Here is a 19,060-nt window from a genome sequence, read left to right on the forward strand (position 1 = left end):
CAAATTGTAAATAGCTTTTCGCTCCCTGTATTTGACCCCTGCCACCTTCAGAATTTGAAAGAGAATAATCCAGTCAACATTGTCAAAAGCTTTCTCTAAGTCTACAAATGCTAGAAACGTAGATTTGCCTTTCCTTAATCTAGCTTCTAAGATAAGTCGTAGGGTCAGTATTGCCTCACGTGTTCCGATATTTCTATGGAATCCAAACTGATCTTCCCTGAGGTCGGCTTCTACTAGTTTTTCCATTCGTCTGTAAAGAATTTGTGTTAGTATTTTACAGCCGTCACTGATTAAACTGATAGATTCTTCCCAATCAACATCATAAAAATTATCCTCTTGATCCGATGCACCCTTACCTTCAGTATGCAGATACGCATTTAAATCATCTTTACTAGGTGCAATTTTCATTCCTAGCCCAACAGACTCTTCCATAAATTCTCTAATTCCTAACACACTTTGATCATTTGAACAACTATTTTTCAGCAAGGTGTCCCTCTCAGCCCACTCATTGAATAAATCTAAGTTTAATTCTCTTCTTCACAGTTCTCTAAGCAAGCAGTGTCTTTAAATAACTTACCTTTTGTTTCTGGTTTATTTGTATGACATATATTATTTGTAACAGATACGACATTAATGGGATAACACTTCTCTTTGAAATAATTACTCATTATGTCACTGGTATTTTTCTGTTTAGTTTGACAGGTTGGCTTAGCCCTTTCCGTTTTTGTGTATAAGGAGCTCCTACCTTGCGGACCACCAATGGAGCCCTAGTTAGTTTTTTAATTCCTGTGTAGTTGCCTGTTCAGTTCTCCCCGTACCATTATGACTATGCCACTCCTTTGGTTTACTTCCAAAGTGTCTGTTACCAAATTGATTATGATTATTTCCGTATTGACCCTTGTAATAGAAATTGTTTCCTTGTGATCCCTTGAAGTCGCACTGGTGATTTCTCTGATGAGAATCATCACTTCCAAAATTGTGTGGTTCCTTTTTATCATGTTGTGTGTTTCCCCAATTTGTATGCCCTGTCTTTTGAAAATGGTTTTGACTATGGTGTGGTGGTTTACCCATTTTCTCAATAATTCTGTCTAGTTTGTCTACATACTTCAAACTGATCTATTGTGTCATCAGGTCCACAGGCTAACTCCCACTGTAATTCATATGGTAGCCTTCTTTTTCATGCATCAGTTTGAGTGAGTTCATCAAAAGGTTTGCTTAGGTGAATGAGTTTCCTTAACTGATTTTTGCAAAATTGCTTCATGCTACCATACCCACATTTATAACCAGGTCCATTCAAGAATTCACTTTTTATTCTAGCTTGTTCTGTCTCTGACAAGAATTTACTTAAGAACCTCTCCTCAAACTCTGCAAAAGCTATTCCTTCAGTACAATAATGATTAGTCCATGACAATGCTTGACCTTCTAGAAATCTTTTCACAAATTTAATTTTCAAATTAAATGCATATTTGGAAAAAAGTTATTTTTGCAATACTGCAGGAAATCTACCGGACCGGATGCATACTGCTCTCATCTGAAAAGTTTTAACTGGAATGTTGCACCACACAGTGCCAATATTGTTCACCAAACTATTGGTGACCATATTGCTACTAGCACTTTCAAATTTCTTAGTGATGTCACTAATACTATTTTCTAAACTCTTGACTTCATCTTTGCTTATTTACATATATTTTTTCAGTAATGACTTCTATCTTTTTTTCTACATGTTTGATATCTGCATGCACAACTTTAAACACATTATGGATTTTCTCTCTACCTGTGCTAATTTCAGTTTTCAGATTTTTTTACTTTTGCATCTACATTTTTAGCCTTTCTCGCGACATTATTGACCTTACCTATGATCTTAACCATATTACAACTCAAACTGGAAATTTTTGCTTCTACTTTTTGAAAGTGATCGTAATTTTTCTTTTCATATTCTTTGAACTGTTTTTCAAATCTATCACTGATGTCCTTAAGATTCTGGTCTAACTGAGCTGTGTTGTTTTGCTCCATTTGATTAAAGTGAATCTCATTATTTTTCTCCATTTGTTCCAAACGAATCTCATTAGCACCGAGTCTGTCTTTAATATTTCCTAACCACTCCCCATTTTGTCTGTTAGTGTCATCAATGGCATTAAATTTTCCCTCCATATAATTAATTATTGTTGATAACATGTCTTTAACTTCATCCTGTCTTTCTGCACAAGTTCCAACTTTCTCTACAGGATCCAGACTATTCCTGTTACATTCACTTTCGTATGGTAAATTTGCATCGGTACTACTGTTGACGATACCATCGTCAATACTTTCCTCTTTTACAATCGTCATCTTTTACACAAGAGTAAACAAACACAATAAATTTATCTTTGCTAAAGGATACTAAATTATCTTACTCACAGTTTACTGATTTTCTTATCTTATAACACCTTCTTTGTTGATTGGTGCCTGATGGAATTCACAACATTGAAATACTACTCTCATATGAATATTGCTTTTTTGTTGCACAACACTTTATACTTTTTTCTTCTTTCTTGACTTATTGTGCCATTATTCTTGCTCCAGTAACTACTTTCCATTGTCTTGAAGGTATCAGTATACGACTTTCTTGAACATTTTCGTCCAAGATGTACAAATTCTGTTGTTGTCTTCGCAATCTCTTTGGTAATTTATTTCGATAACTTTTTCAATAATCCCGGCCGAGCCCCCATGTTGTACTGGTTGTTATCTTACTCGTTTCTTAGATAACTGAAAAACTGTTTGTAGAATGTTATGCGGTATAGTGTGGTAGGACAACACTCTCACCATGTGTTTTTGAATGGGAATAATACGACCAGTCCCAGCGCAATTTCAGCACGAATTATCTTTTAGTAGTTGCTGAAAGATTACACACTGCAGATCTTGTTTGTCTAGGGGGGTTTCATAGCTTTATTTGTCTGCAAAATAATCATTACTGTGGGCATCATACTTTTCACTTCAGATAAACCTTATCTCCGATGGCCAATTACATTACGGCATACGATACCTGTTGGAGGACAAGCATTCTCAGCACACTGTTCTCTTCGGGCTTTCAAGGTCAGCTACCCCTTTTTATTCATGAATTTATGACAGAGTGCACATTTAAGGTGCGGGTGAACACTACCCTCTCCTGTACTTTCTGTGAAGAAAACGGGGTGCCCCAGGGCTCTGTGCTAAGTGTAGTACTATTTGCCATCGCCATAACTCCCTCTTTGTTGATGATTTTGCGATCTACTACAGCTCTCAACAGACCAGCCTTCTTGAACGACGTCTTCAAGGATGTCTCGATCACCTCCACTCATGGAGCATCAAAACCGGCTTCCCCCTGCAATCCCTAAACACCCTCCGCGTTCTGAGTGGTACCTCCTGGGGAGTGGACTGAGTGGTCCTCCTCCGCCTATATTGCACCTTAATTTGCTCAAAATTGGACTTTGAAAGCATAGTTTACTCCTCTGCATGGCCGTCTATTATTCGGTGTCTTGACTCTGTTCACCACTGTGGATTGCGTTTAGCGTCTGGAGCTTTTTACACTAGCCCCATGGAGAGCCTTTACACTGAGACTGCTGAACTTCTGCTGTCCAATCAGCGAGCTGTCCTTCTGAGTTGTTATGCTAGTCATCTGTCTTATGGTACATGCCTGCTCATCTGACCCATGCCCTTTTCTTCGACGCCTCCTTGGATTTAGGGTATGCAGGCTCCCTTCCTCTCTACTACCACCTGGAGTCTGCTTCCATCAACTGCTACGTTCTCTTTCCTTCCACTTTCCTTAAACTTTCCTGACAATTAGGGGTGTGGCGCCACCTTGGCTTTGTCCCCAGACCTGCCTGCTCCGTGACCTTTGTCAGCTTCCAAAGGATAGTACCCCCCCCCCCCCTCCCCTCCCATAGTTTATTCATAGTTTATCATTGGGCATTTGCTGCTCTATGTGCACAAATGTAGGATGCCACATTTATCTACACTGACGGCTTAAAAACAACATTTGGTGTTGGAAGTGCCTATATTGTTGGTGACACTCCTAATAGATTTCGGCTTCCCGACCAGTGTTTGGTTTTTACTGCGGAACTTTACACTGTTCTCCAGGCAGTCCAATACATCCCATAAGCAGCTACAGTATATTATATGCTCAGATTCACTCAGCTCTCTTCTCAATCTCCAAGCTCTTTATCCCATCCACCCTCTGGTCCACTGGATTCAGGACAGCTTCCACTTGCTCCACTTGGGGGGAGTGTCTGTGGCATTCCTCTGGATCCCAGGGCATGCTGGTATCCACAAAAACAAGGTAGTCAATATAGCGGCCAAGGCTGCAGTCTCTTTTCCTCAGCCCGCTGTTCACATGGTTCCCTTTGCTGATCTACAGAGCGTTTTATGTCATCATGTTACTCTTTTATGGCACACACATTGGTCTACACTTCCCCAATAATAAATTACGGGTTGTAAAACCTCTTCCCTGTGCTTAGACCTCTTCCTCCTGGCCTGATCATTGAGAGGAGGTAATTTTAACTCGACTCCAGATAGGGCACTGTCTTTTTAGCCATCGACATCTTTTAAGTGGTGATCCTCCCCCACTTTGTCCTCACTGCTCTCAACCGTGGACGGTTAGACACCTTTTACTTCAGTGCCCCTATTTTAATCTGCTACACGCCTGTTTACAGTTGTCGCCTGATATATCTTCCCTTTTAGCAGATGACACGCGCTCAGCCTATCATGTTCTTGAGTTTATCAGTGTTAGTGAGATGACATCAGTCATTCGAAGCTCCTTTTTGGGAAATACAACCCCACTTCAGTAGTAGTTTTCTAATATTTGCTTCCACTTTTAGTTTCCCTCCTTCTTGAGTTTTGCTCCCACTGCTGCTGATTTCACATTCGGTTTTTTACCCTTCCCTAAGCCACAGAATGGCTGCTTATGACCGTAGCAGTTTTGAGCCCTAAAACCATACAAAAAGATAGTCTTCAGCCACCATTGCGGATGATTTTCATTCAAAATTTAATCAGTGGCTGGTATCGAATGGGGGTTCCAGGAAGTTTTAATTAATCGGAGACACTATCCCTATACATTGGAGTCTCTCAAATCGAAAAGCTTAAACTTTACAGCTCTTAAATGACATGCATAAGCAAAAAAGTGGCATAATTGGTTGCTGATTAGACTTACATACATATATCCATGATCAACACAAACTAGGTCCCAAAAAAATTATAAAAGTCATAAGGTTGTTAAAAAGTGGTAATTCTTCTAGATACAATTTTTTGAATAGTGTGTCAAAATCTTTTAAAAATAAGACCACCATTGTAATCACTCAATGGCCAAGGCATATTTTCTGGCAGACATAATCATATAATATTAACACCCATATATAAAACAAGTAATTCAAATCACCTCTAATTAAGAACCTATTACTCATTATTCATTCAGTAATTATTTTTGTTTCTTTATTTAACCCCCCCCCAATCCTGGAAGAGATTCTAAGTAAGACTTGTACTAATCATGTCTGCAGTCAAATGGGCATTTTGATGTGATAACATGTATATCAAAACTAATGTGCATAAGCCAAATCAACTGGACTATGTGGGATGTATCCTATGCTGTGAGTGGTGCTTTCAAAAATACTTAAATGAGACATATTCCATCATTTAGAATTTATTCTTTGAAAGAAAAATACTTTTTTAGCTATACCCATAATAATCACTGGGAAAACTGCAAACTCACGTGCTGTTTATGAAATGGTCATCATGATCCATGTAAGTTAAATGTGTAGGAAGTATTTTCAGTAACCTTGAAGTAATGTCATGGGATGTACCAGATAATTTCACTCACTGCAACAGTGGCATTATTGGCATCAGTTTGAGTCCCAGAGTGTCTAGGATCATTTCTCAGGTTACCAAAGTACATGGATATAAATCAGTTAGAGGTTTTCTTTTAGGGCTAATGAAATCATTTATTTGGCAATACAGTAATGAAACATCAAATACACCTATCAACAACAAGTATCTGAGTCTCTAACACATAGCAAGCCAAATCTATTATGGTCAATTACAACAATTACAAGGTGTTACACATGTGAATTTCCTTAGCAATAATTTGTTTCATGATCATTCACTGTCACAACACATTTTAAATGTTGACTTGTGACACCATAAACATTTGATACAAAAGACAATGTAGCATGATGAAATGAGATCTGCAGTTGTAAACTATGCTGTACATCTAGTTTTCTGGTATGGTGATGCTCTGATTCACTTATTCTCTTTGACTTTGAACTCTACAGTCTAACACAATTAACATTTAAATTTTTGTTATTCCACTTTCACTTTTTCTTTGTTGATATTCACGCAGATCATCGTTCACATTAGAATAGAGAAAATAGAGCTATTTGTAATTATTTACACCATGGCTTGGGTTATTTCAGATATGATTACTCTGCAAATCACAATTAAGTGCCTGGCAGAGAGTTCATCGAACAACTGTTAAGTTTTTTCTGTACCATTCCCCTCATGAAAAGCCCTCAGTAAAAATGAATGCTTAAAATCTTTTCGTATGGGCTCAGATTTCTCTCATTTTATTGTAATGATCATTTCTTCCCATGGAGGTGGGTGCCAACAGAGTATTTCACATTCAGAGGAGAAAGTTGGTGATTCAAATTCTGTGAAAAGATCTTGCTGAAACAAGATACACCTTTGTTTTAATGACTGCCAACCCCAAATCATGTAAGATATCTGTGACACTCTCTCGCACGCTTCACAATAATACACAACAAGCTGACATCCTTTGATCTTTTTCAATGTCCCCTATCAATCCTCTCTGATGTGGATCCCATACCGCACAGCAATACTCTAGAAGATGTTGGACAAGTGTTGGTAGGCAGTCTTTTGAGTAGACCTGTTGCATCTTCTAAGCATTCTGCCAATGAAACACAGCTTCTGGTTTGATTTCCCCACAACATTATCTATGTGATTTTTTCAATGAAAGTTATTCATAACTGTAATCCCTAAGTACAAGAGTGGTTTGAAAAGTTCTTGGAACAGGATAGAAAAAAAGTACCTTCATCAAAGAAAGTTTTTTTATTTTTAAATTTAGTCTCCTTGTAGATTAATGCACTTGGTCCAATGATGTTCCTGTGCATTGATCCCATCTCGAAAATGAGTTTCCTGCAGGCCTGCAAAATAGTTGTCAACTCCGGCTATCAATTCTTCGTTTGAAGTGAACCTTCGTCCATCAAGAAAAATTTTCAAATTTGGGAAGAGATAGAAGTCTGATGGAGCCATATCAAGTGAATAAGGCAGGTGTGGCAACAATTCATACCTTAGTTCGTGTAATTTTGCCATGGCATCGGCACACTTTCTGAATCAGCGTTGAGAGTCATGGCATTCATCTTGTAGATATTTTTTTTCATTTTTAATTCTTCAGTTAAAATGTTATATACCCTTTCAGATGACACCTAGCAAGCATGAGCAATTTCACACACTTTTGATCGGTGATCCTCCATGACCATTTTGTGCACTTTTGCAATGATTTATGGAGTAGTGAGACATCTTGGCCGACCACTGTGCAGATTATCATCTAAGCTCTCCTGGCCAAATTTAAATTCATTTGTCCACTTGGCAACAGTTGAATATGAAGGAGTAGACTCCCCAATGTATTCTGGAAATCGACATGAATGTCCTTTGCTTACACTGCTCGAATCTTGATTTTTTCCATCTTCGCAAATCACTACGTGGAATCAACAACAGAGCCACATCACCGCCACTGCTCTCTTCCAAGAGCACTGATATGGCACATGTTTACAGTGAACAGTCCAATGAATATCACATGAACAACTCGTTGCCCTAGTGCTGACCTCTCGTAGTGATTCCGAGAACTTTTCAAACCACCCTCATATTTAGTTGAACGGACAACCTTTAGATTTGTGTGATTTATTGTGTAATCAAAATTTAGCAGATTCCTTTTAGTATTCATCTGGATTATTTCACACTTTTTATTATTTTGAGTCAATTGCCACACTTCATACTATGCAGATATCTTGTCTAAATCATTTTACAACTGGTTTTGACCTTCTGACGATTAAAAGGTAACAAATGTCAATATTGTCTGCAAACAGTCCAAGAGGACTGCTCAGACTGTCACCTAAATCATTTATGTAAAGGGCTATTCAGAAAGTAGGGAACATATCCATCTGATGCCACTAGGTGCGCGCTGATGACGTATATTTTGGCATGTGCATGCTTGGCATCTCAGTCGGAATCCATCCATGACAGCGGGAACGTCTCTGTCCATCTGGTTTTTTTCGATATTCGAATTTGAAATGTGCCCTGCAATCGAAAATCCTGCCAGTTGTGAGGTGCGGTCTGTGATATGGTTTTTGTTGGCAAAAAACCTAAAACCTATAGAAATTTACCGTGAACTGTGCAAAGTGTACAGAGCAATGTAATGAGCAAATGTTCTGTCTGAAAATGGTGCATTTGGTTTAAAAATGGTTGAACCAAAGTTCATGATGAAGAGAAGAATGGACACCCGAGCATTCTGACTGACGATCTTGTTGCTAAAGTTGATGAAACGATTCGTGAAAACCGCTACTGACCATATAGCGGAGATGCTGAGCCACGATATGCACAATAAAAAGATTCACACAATCATAGCTTTCGGCCATTAATGCCTTTGTCAGCAGTAGACACGCATACACAGTGTAGTTTCAGCTCTCTTAGACTGCAGATGTGTGTGCAAGTTGTGCTTGCGTGACTGTATGTGTGCGTGTGTGTATGTGTGTCCACTGCTGACAAAGGCCTTAATGGCTGAAAGCTATGATTGTGTGAATCTTTTTATTGTGCCTATCGCAGCTCAGCATCTCCACTATATGGTGAGTAGCCACTTTCCTTCTCTTGTATTGTTACATTCCATCCTGGATTTTCTATTGTTTGATTCATGATAACTGTCACTTCACAATAACGGAGCTTTTGCTTTCTTTTCCACAAGTTTCATGGACTTTTTTGTTTGAAATTGTCACTCAAAAGCTAGGCTACCGCAAATTTTGTGCACGATGGGTGCCCAAAATGATTACAGAGCACCATAAAGAACAGCAAATGGGAGCAACATTGACATTTCTGGAGGCCTACCACAAACATGGTGATTCATTACTGGATCGAATAGTAACCGTTGATGAGACTTGGGTGAAACACATCAATTGCGAAACAAAATTACAGTCCATGGAGTGGGGGCATACAAGGTCCCCCCAAAAACCAAGAAAATGTTTGCAAACCTTGTCAGCAAGGAAGCTGATGCTGACAGTGTTTCAGAATAGGCAAGGTGTGCTTCTTATTAATTTTCTCAAACATGGAGCAACCATAAATTATGCCCAGTGCTGTCAAGCTATGCACATCCTTAGAAGAGCAGTTCAAAACAAACACTGGGTAAAGCTGACATCCAAAATTTTGTTTTTGCACGACAATGCCCGACCTCACATGGCAAACCACACTAAAGAACTCCTTACTTCATTCAAATGGGAAATTTTCCCTCATCCACCCTACAGCCCTGATCTTGCACCAAGCAACTTCCGCTTGTTTCCCAAGATGAAGAACTGACTTGCAGCACAGTGCTTTGATGACGCGGAACTCCAGGTGGGTGTGACTCACTGGCTGAAGTCTCAGGCAGCAGAATTTTACGACGAAGGTCTTTCAAAGCTTGTCCACCACTATGATAAGTGCCTCACTGTGTTTGGTGAGTATGTGGAAAAGTAGTATGTCAGTCACTCTTTCATATGTATATAATAAAATGTATTTCTTGTACCTTTTTTTTTTTATTTTAATGCCAAAACGTTCCCTACTTTCTGAATAGCCCTCATACATCAGATCAGAAACTGCAGGAGGGCATATAACTCTTACTTGGGAAATACCCAGATATCACTTGTTTCTTTCTATGACTTTCTGTCAGGTACTATTAACTGTGACCTTTCTGACAGGAAATCATGATTTTCATCACTATGAATGTGGAACATATACAATTTACAGAAGTAACTTATTTTCTCTGTGTGATGTTAAGTACTTTACTTTCTGTGTGTAATGTTAGTGATATTCAATCACAATCAGATGATAAATGGTTTGACCAGTCTTCTTTCTCTTGATTTTGTATACAAGTGGAATATGTGTTCCATAGTTATTGTTATGGATGCTGCTGCAGTTCCTGTATCATAAATAAAGTGCAGGTTGTAACATAATTTAATATTAAAAATTATAAAATGTTTTAATGTGGTACTGGGCAACATACTTGCATAGAACATCCATTTAATATTTTTTAAAGTACTGTAAGGAGATAGAATAGGACTGCATCTGTACAAATAAAAATATAAAAAGTGTACGTTATATGCAGTATTCATCGTAGTTTGCTGTAAAATAATGCCATTGGTGGACTTGTTTTTTACCTGTGATTTACATATAAGAAACTAGATGTATGTAATTCAGCTTCTTACCAAGTAAAAGTACAAAGAAGCATCCTTGCATGTCAGCCATGTTGACTTTGTGGTTGGAAACATCAGACGCAGATGCTATTTGTGTACAGCGATCCCCAGAGAGTCTGCTGTCAGCCTCCCACTTTTCAATAAGACCTGATTGCTTTATCCGCCTTATCCTGCAATACTTAAAGAATACTAGTTATGTGTATTGATGTTTATTTTCTGTTAAACATTAATAAAATTGAAAACAAGACTGCAGATTAATTGTTTGTTAAAGTTTTCTTAAAATTTAAATCATATAATAATCTTCTGTATTAGACTGAAGAATTCAGATAACCTGAGTTCCTGAAAAACAACTAATCAGTTTCCCAAGGCAGTGAATTAGAGACATCAGCATGAGTATGACAGATTATGAAAGAAAAATATATTGGTACACTGTAATGTTGAAAGTCATATATACCAAGAGTTTGGTTTTTAACAGAAATAAATGTGGGTCGATAACTGAGATCTCACTACTTTCCTTCTTAAAAAACCATGGACAGATTCTGGTTAATAATCAATCACTATTACAACTTTTTTGTTTTGGTAGTCATCTGACAGTTAAAATGTACTGCATACCATTGTGCAGTGCACATTTATGAGAGTCAAGCCAATCAACAGATTCAAACCTTCCATTCAGTATTGTCACATCACAATCACGTCCAAGTCCAAAAGCATGGTCGTCAGTGAAGTACAAAACATAACACGGAAAGCATGTTTATTATGAACACCCACTTGCAGTTAGAAAGAGAACTGAACTCCTGCATGGAGTGTGTTCATATTTGTACAAATTTTAATATTCAAGAATACATAAAAATAAGACATTTTGAGAATCTTCTTGAAATTATAAATACTAAGTAACAAACGATGGCTGGTGGTTGGACTTGAACTGGTGACTTGTAGCATGCCAGCCAGTGATGCCACACCGCATGTAGCACAGGTCACAACATTGTTCACTCTCAAGGAGAAACAGTGATCTGTTTCTTCAGAAGTCCTTATTGGAGCCATCTACAGCACCCTGGACATAGATATTGTCAATGGTTCTTTCTATGGCAGCACTACTGGATCTTCGTGTTCTGGTCATGTTGTCACATCCTCTTCATTATGACAAGCATCAAAGGTAGCCTCTCCCATTGAAACATCGCAATCTTCAAGCAGGTCTTCAGTTGCCTTGGTTGAGAAGTCCCCATTGTTGATTTGTGCATCAGGACTGCAGTAGGGCTTTTTACAGAGGACATGGGCAATGTTGCTATGCTTTTGTCTTTTTGATGAAAGTTTACAATCCTCTACTTTGTATGTGATATCAGACAAGACACGAAGGATATGATATGGCCCACAGTAACACTTCAGTAACTTATCTGACAGTCCCACTTACTACAAAGCATAAAAATCCATACAAAATCTCCTGGGCTGTATCTCACTGTTTGGTAGAGATCAGAAACAGAGCTATTGTAGGTCTAATGTTCAGGTTGCAGTTTAATCAGATCAGACATTTTGTAACATTTCAACTTGCACTTGAAAATGGTTATAAAACTGAAATCATGATTGTGTGAAAGAAATGAATAGCAATTTACAGTCTAATGGTGGAAATTTCTTCAAAAAGGTTGCATATGTAGCAGGAATACTGCGTGTCTGCGGTCATATGCGCAGACTCATGTACTTGCTCTCCTTTCTGGGTGAGTCTAATCCATCAGTGCCTAACAATAGACTCAGGTGATGAGTGGACTGTGGTGGAGACACACGATCATGTCTACAGGTACACAAAGACAGCAATCTCAGAGATGATGTAACAGGACTCCTTGGCATATTTAAAGCGAGTATATGGAGCTTATTTCTGGTCTCTACTGGTTGGTGATTGGCATTACAGCACTTTTTGGTCCTTCTCCTGTGCACAAAAGTTCCATATGACATCTATCTCTCTCGCTTCTTTGGTCCTGGTGGTGACTTCCACATAGACATTCTGAGTATCAACCCCCCCCCCCCCCCTCAAACAAGTATAGTGCATTCATTGTCATTTCAGCCTCTCAACCCTGAAGAAGAAAGGATGGTGTGAAGCCTATAGTGCCTTGCTTTTTGTATTACATCCAAGTGTCACGATGGGCAGTACTGTATCCCAATCTCTCTGTTTGATATCATCAACATACATTGAGAGTATATCTGCCAACATATTATTAAAGCTTTCTGTGAGGCCATTTGTCTATGGGTGGTAGGCAGTTATCATTCTGTGGCTGATTTCACAATGTGAAGTTACCTCTTGTACTAGCCTCAACTGGGAAAGTTTTCTACAAGAAGAGCTCATCACTCAGGGTGCTCCATACTTAAAAATTATGTTTTGTACAAGGAACATTGCAATTTCTGTAGCTTTGACAGTCTGCACAGCTTTGGTGACAATGAATTGGGTAAGGTAGTCAGCAAAGACTATTATCCCAATTCCCATTTATTGAACGTACACAAGAGATCTATTGCAATTCAATAGAATGGTATCAGATGCTCCACAGGTAATAGTGCTGCATGCTTCCATCACTAGCACTCCTTACAGTGGCTCACATAGCATCTAACGGTTCAGTAGAGACCTGACCAGTGGTACTTGTGTCTGATTCTGTCTACAGTCTTCAAGAATCCCAAGTGACCAGATGTTGAAGCATCATGGAAATACTTCAGGATAGCTAGCCATAGATGAGCTGGAATGACTAGCAACCTTTTCCGCACCATTGAATCATAGTCCCTCTAATATAGTGCTTTGTTTAATAAGCAGAATTCTCCTTTGGTCAGTTCCTCATTCTTCCGGGCTTCCATGGTTCTTACCAATGCCAGATCTTCCCTCTGTTCAGCAGCAATGTCATTTAAGCAATGATGAGTGGTATTTTGGTCCATACTGGTGTGTTCTACCAATAGGAATCCCTGAAATGCAGTCAGTAACCTTGTGTTTGCATCCCTTTTGTATACCACTGTCACATCATAATTCTGAAGCCTCAGTGACGATACTGAAAATCAACTCAGCAGATCCATCAGGCTAGTCAGCCAGCGTAGAGAATTGTGGTCCACCGGAGCAGTGAATGTTTTGCCAAATAAATGCAGCTGGAACTTGTTGATGGCCCAAAAAATTGCAGGGCAGTCTTTCTCAGTCATAGAGTAGTTCACCTTGTAGTTGAAGATTACTCTGGAAACATATACTATCACATTTTCAGCACCTTCCTGAATTTGTAGTAGAACTATGCCCATCCCATAACTACTATCTTCATTTTTAAGTTCTGTCTCGGCATACTTGTCATATTCTGCTGGACTGGAGAAAATGATGGCGTCTCCTTAAGGACAAGGAAAGATCTTTCTTGAACATCATTCCAGGAAAGTTTTGTGTCTCCCTGTCTTACTTCTTGCAAGGGATATGCCTTGGTACAGAAGCCCTTTGTGAGTCACTGGTAGTACGATGACATTCCAAGAAAACTTTTCATATCACAAATATTTCAAGGAGTCAGAAAAAAAGAAAAAAAAAATCATTGAAACAGCAAAGACACATCATCTATTTAAGGTGTTGAAGCAGGTTGTCCATCATACTCTCAAAGTTGGCTGGAGCATTACATAGTCCAAACAGCATAAACTTGAGCTTGTAGAGGCAGTCAGGAATTAGTCACTCCAGAAACACCATGTGTCATCATCTTCATTCACAAGGACCACAGGAGAGGATCAAGGACAATCTGAGTATTCAAGTTTGTCATCCAGCAGCATCTTCACTTCCTCTCAAACTACGCATCATTCCAGTGACACCCTATACAAGCACTGGCTAATCGGTGGATGATCCCCAGCATTGATGCAGTGTATTAGCATTAGCTGCTTGGTCTTTCTTCTCACCACTCTGAATCTGAAATCACTCAAAAATTGTTGCGAAGTGGTTAACACTCACTGACATTGTTCCTTGGTTATGCCAGACCTTATTGACATTTCAACAGTAGCTTCCTCCACTGCTTTGTCTCCAGTGGTAGTGGAGCATGATTCTTGGTCAATGGCACTGGGCTGCCTATCCTGAACTTGTTCAGCTGTTCCAATGTATACAACTTTGGTGATGAATTATGGCTGTTTGTGATATTTAGTGACCTGAAATTCTCCTTGACCACAAACAATGCTTATGAACATCATTGATACATAGATTTCTTTTGTGAGGCTTTTTTCAATCAACAAAAGCTTCACATTTTAGATAAGCATCTAGATAATCACTGGAAGTCACCTCATTGAGGGTGGTAGGATGAAAATGGGAAACAACAACCCAGAACAATCTTTGTTATGTGTGCTTGTTGGAATAGCTTTGCAATTTGGAGCTCTGATCTTTCACAGTCTATGACTGCTTGTGATGCTTGCAAGATGTCCTATCTGAGAATAACATTAGGACCTTATACTGCTAAAACGACAAGTTCAATGGTCTGTGTTCTGCCATTAATAGTTATTCTTACAATACATGTTCTTGTATGTATTTACCATTTGTGGTCTTCAGCACAATCTCCTTTGTACCTCAGAATACAGTCTTTTGGAGCTGGTGATGACAAGCATTCAACACTACAGAAAAGGAAGCCCTAGAGTCAAATAACACCCAGGCAGGTTGGCCATTGATGATGATGTCAATGAAATTTCCTAACATCTTGGTAACAGTTATCCCTGGAGGTCTGTCTGTGGTAGTCTCACCTCCACAGATGGTTGCCTCATTTAGTTTTCATGAATTAAGTGGCTAGGCAAGTGGCTGGTACCCCTGTACAGTAACAGAAAACAGCTATGACACACTAGAGTGTGACCTTGATGGGTATAATGATGGGCTTTGTCCCATAGGACAGCTATAACTGTCTGCATTTGACTGACATAAATAGAACTGTTGTGAGGTTATGTCTGGCAGTGTAGTAATCATCAAACACTCATTTTATTTCTCTGTGGTAGCATATAACTTGTCTGGGGCATACACAGTGGAAACACACCTGTGTGTTGTCCTCTGTCCTCTAAATGTCTGTTCTGTGGAGCATTATTTAGATGTCCAGCAATTCTTCTCAATAATAATAATAATAACTAAACAAATAAATCCTCTGAGGTTTTTAGGTTTTATAGACCAGTTTTTGTATTTTTCCAGTCATATTGTTCTTATTCTGTAAACAAGTCTGATTCTTCTATGATAAAACCTACAAATTTTGTCAATACGTAGGAATATAATGGAGACTTTAGTCTAAGTGGAAAGAAAAAACAATATGAACATGGTTGATATCAACCAATAAATAAACAAACTGGTATCTGACATCAGAGTTAAGTATCAAAAGTAATATGAAAGAAAAATTACAATCTTACTGTTGCAATGAGCTGGGCACAGAAGCCTTATGGGCCTACCTCAACCAAAACATAATGTGATTTTGTAAAGGGCTCTATGGCAATGCCTCAGTAGATGGCTACTGTTTTTGCATGCAGCCATTACCACTTTCCAGTTGAAAACTGGCAACAGTGCTGGGGATCTATTTACATCAATTAGACTATAGATCCAAACAGAAGGGTTACAATGGATTTCTTCCCAAGTGGGAAGGGGGAGCTGAGCTTCAGAATGCCTTTGAGAGTGGTGACCCATCATAACAACAGCTTATATATGTGCATGGTTCGTTTTGTGTGAACTTGGAGAAGTACCATATCTGCAGTGACTGAATAAAGGACACCAGAAAGAAAGGATTATATTTCAGCACATTTCAGCAGTCTTAGGATATACCAAGATATCCACAGAGGGTTGTTTTTCTTTCAATTTTTTGTCCATCCTGCTCCATTTCCTATCTGAAAGAAGTTGCATAAATATTCAATCAAATGTGACTCTTCAATCAGTTCTTGATAAGGTTTCAAAGTGGTACAAAGATTGGTAACTTGCTTTAAATGTTCAGGAATGTAAAACTGTGCCCTTCACAAAATGAAAAAAAAAAATAAATAAATAAATAAATAAATAAAAATTTGTATCCTATGAGTATAATATTAGTGAGTCACAGTAGGACTCTGCCAACTACGTACAAATACACGGGTGCAACACTTTGTAGGGATATGAAATGGAATGATCACTTAGGCTCAGTTGTGGGCAAAGCACATGGTACACTCCGAATTATTGGCAATATATTGGGGAAGTGCAATCAGTCCTCAAAGAGGTTGCTTACAAATCGCTCATGTGACCCATTTTAGTATATTGGTCAAGTCTGTGGGACATATACCACATAGAACTAACAGGGAATACTGAATATTTATACACAGAAAGACAGCAAGAATGGTCACAGACCCATCGTAGACTGTCACAGAGATGCTGAAGAAGCTGAACTGGCAGTCACTTGAAGATAGACATAAACTATCCTGAGAAAGCCTACTTACAAAGTTTCAAGAACCAGGTTTAAATGATGGTTCCAAGAATATATTACACATAGGGATCATGAAGACAAGATCAGAATAATTACAGCATGCACAGAGGCATCTTAACAGTCATTCTTCCCCCACTCCTTATGTGAATGGAATAGGAAGAAACTCTAATAACTGGTACAATGGGATGTACCCTCTGTCATGCACTTCATAGTAGTGTGCAAATTATAGATGTAGACTTTTTTTCTCCATGTAGTAACTCATAAGCAAGCAGTTTTCATATTCCACATAATATTTACATTATGATTTCTAATATTATCTTGGTGACTGGAATGTAGTCCATCTCATAAAGCAGATTAGAATTATACATGATGAAGATGGGAAATTAACAATAGCTTAAACATATTACAGTCTTTGTTTTTACTCAGATAAATAACATATGTCTGACTTTACGTTCATTCTCATTTTTTATATCCAGTAGTTACCCACCCCAGCTTTGTACAAGTAGCACTAAGTATCTACAGCTGGATAATTTGTCTGGCATATCAGTATATTTGTTTATGGGCCACTGTGTAATGTTATGATTAAAATACAGAGACTACCGTTAGGTAGCTGACTAACTTCACTTTCATATAACTGAAGCCAGCAACCCAACTCAAGCATCTGTTTGGCATGAGCTACAAAGCACCCTTTGCCATGCAAGATTGGGATAAAGCACCCTCTGCCATGTAAAATTGGTACAAAGCACTCTCTGCCATGCAACATTAGAATAAAACAGCATCTGTCATGTGGCACTGGCACAAAGCACCCTCAGTCATATAACATTTGCAGCACCAGTCCGGTGGAGGCTAAGAAATACCCTCAGCCCTGCAACATGGGTAAAAACACCCTCTCCTATGCAACATTAGTATGGGGCACCCTCTGCTACACAACAATGTTATAGTGGATCTTTAGCCACACAACATCAATATGAAGTACCTTCTGTCACACAATGTTACTATAAAGCTTCCTCTGCCACACAACATTGTTAGAAAGCACCCTCTGCCATGCAACATTGATATGAAACACTCTCTGTCATGAAACATTGATAGGAAGCATGCTGCACCATGCACATTTCCAGCACCATAAAAAAAAAAAATTGGTATGAAGCACTCTGCTTCACAACATTTGTATAAAGCACCTGCTGCTCTACATCATCGGTAGGTTGCAGCTTCTGCCACACACCACTGATATGAAGCACTGTGCGAAACATTGCTACAACATTGCTGACATGCGACACAGGTACAAAGCACCCTCTGCCATACAACATCAGTACAAAACACCTTCTGAGATGTAGCATTGGTATGAGACATCCACTGTCATTTAACATTCGTATGGAGCACCTTCTGGCATGCAACATTGGCAGAAGCATCCTTAACTATGTAACATTGGTACAAAATACCTTCTGCCATGAAACATCAGTATGAAGCATCCTCTACCATGCTGCAACACTGGTATGAAGCACCCTCAGCCACATAACACTGACACAAAGCGATCTCTGCCATGTGACATTGTTGCAAAACACCATCTGTCACAAAACATTGGTATGAAACACCTTGTGCCTTACAACATTTCCAGTGCCAATCCAGCACAAGCTAAAAAACAGCGTTTGCCACATAACATCTGCGTAAACCATTCTGCTACACAACACTGGCATGGAGCACTCACTGCCATGCAGCACTAATGGGTTGCAGTCTCTGCCAGATAACATTGGTATGAAGCACCCTCTGCCACACATTACCACAAAGTACCCTCTGCCATGCAGCATTGGTATAAAGCACTCACTGCCATGCAACATTGGTATGAAACACCTTCTGCCACACGGCATTGGTACAGTTCATCCTCTGCCACATAAAATTGGTGTAAAGTACTCCCTGCACTGCAACGTCAGTACAAAACATCCTCTGTCTCTACTCAGCACCCTGCACCATGCATTATTTCTAGTGCCAGTTTGGCACAAACTGCAAAACACCCTCTGCTACTGCTCAAAGCTCTCTTCGCCACAGCACTGATGTGAGGCACCCCCTGCCACAGCAACAAAGGTATGCAACATTTTCTGCCATGGAGCACCATCTGCCATGTAACATTGGTATGGAGCATCCTCTGCCACAACATGGTGGCTGGAGCACTCTACTGGCACAGGAGATACACAAAGGCTGCCGGACTGTAGGACCAGGCCGTGC

The 19,060-nt window shown here is 39.2% G+C and overlaps 1 protein-coding gene across 1 annotated transcript in view; it reads right to left on the reverse strand.

Moving 5' to 3' along the window:
• Positions 1-9,789: 9,789 nt before the first annotated feature.
• LOC126262894 (ionotropic receptor 93a) overlaps positions 9,790-19,060 on the reverse strand; it is a 317,492-nt gene continuing 308,221 nt past the window's right edge. The window contains exons 16-17 of the mRNA XM_049959792.1: positions 10,470-10,627; positions 9,790-10,183 (exon numbers count right to left, since the gene is read on the reverse strand). Coding sequence (XP_049815749.1) covers positions 10,086-10,183; positions 10,470-10,627 — 256 coding nt within the window. The 3' untranslated portion in view covers positions 9,790-10,085. The remainder of the gene's footprint in view (positions 10,184-10,469; positions 10,628-19,060) is intronic.

This window comes from Schistocerca nitens, chromosome 1, assembly GCF_023898315.1.
Source record: "Schistocerca nitens isolate TAMUIC-IGC-003100 chromosome 1, iqSchNite1.1, whole genome shotgun sequence".
NCBI classification, from domain to species: domain Eukaryota; kingdom Metazoa; phylum Arthropoda; class Insecta; order Orthoptera; family Acrididae; genus Schistocerca; species Schistocerca nitens.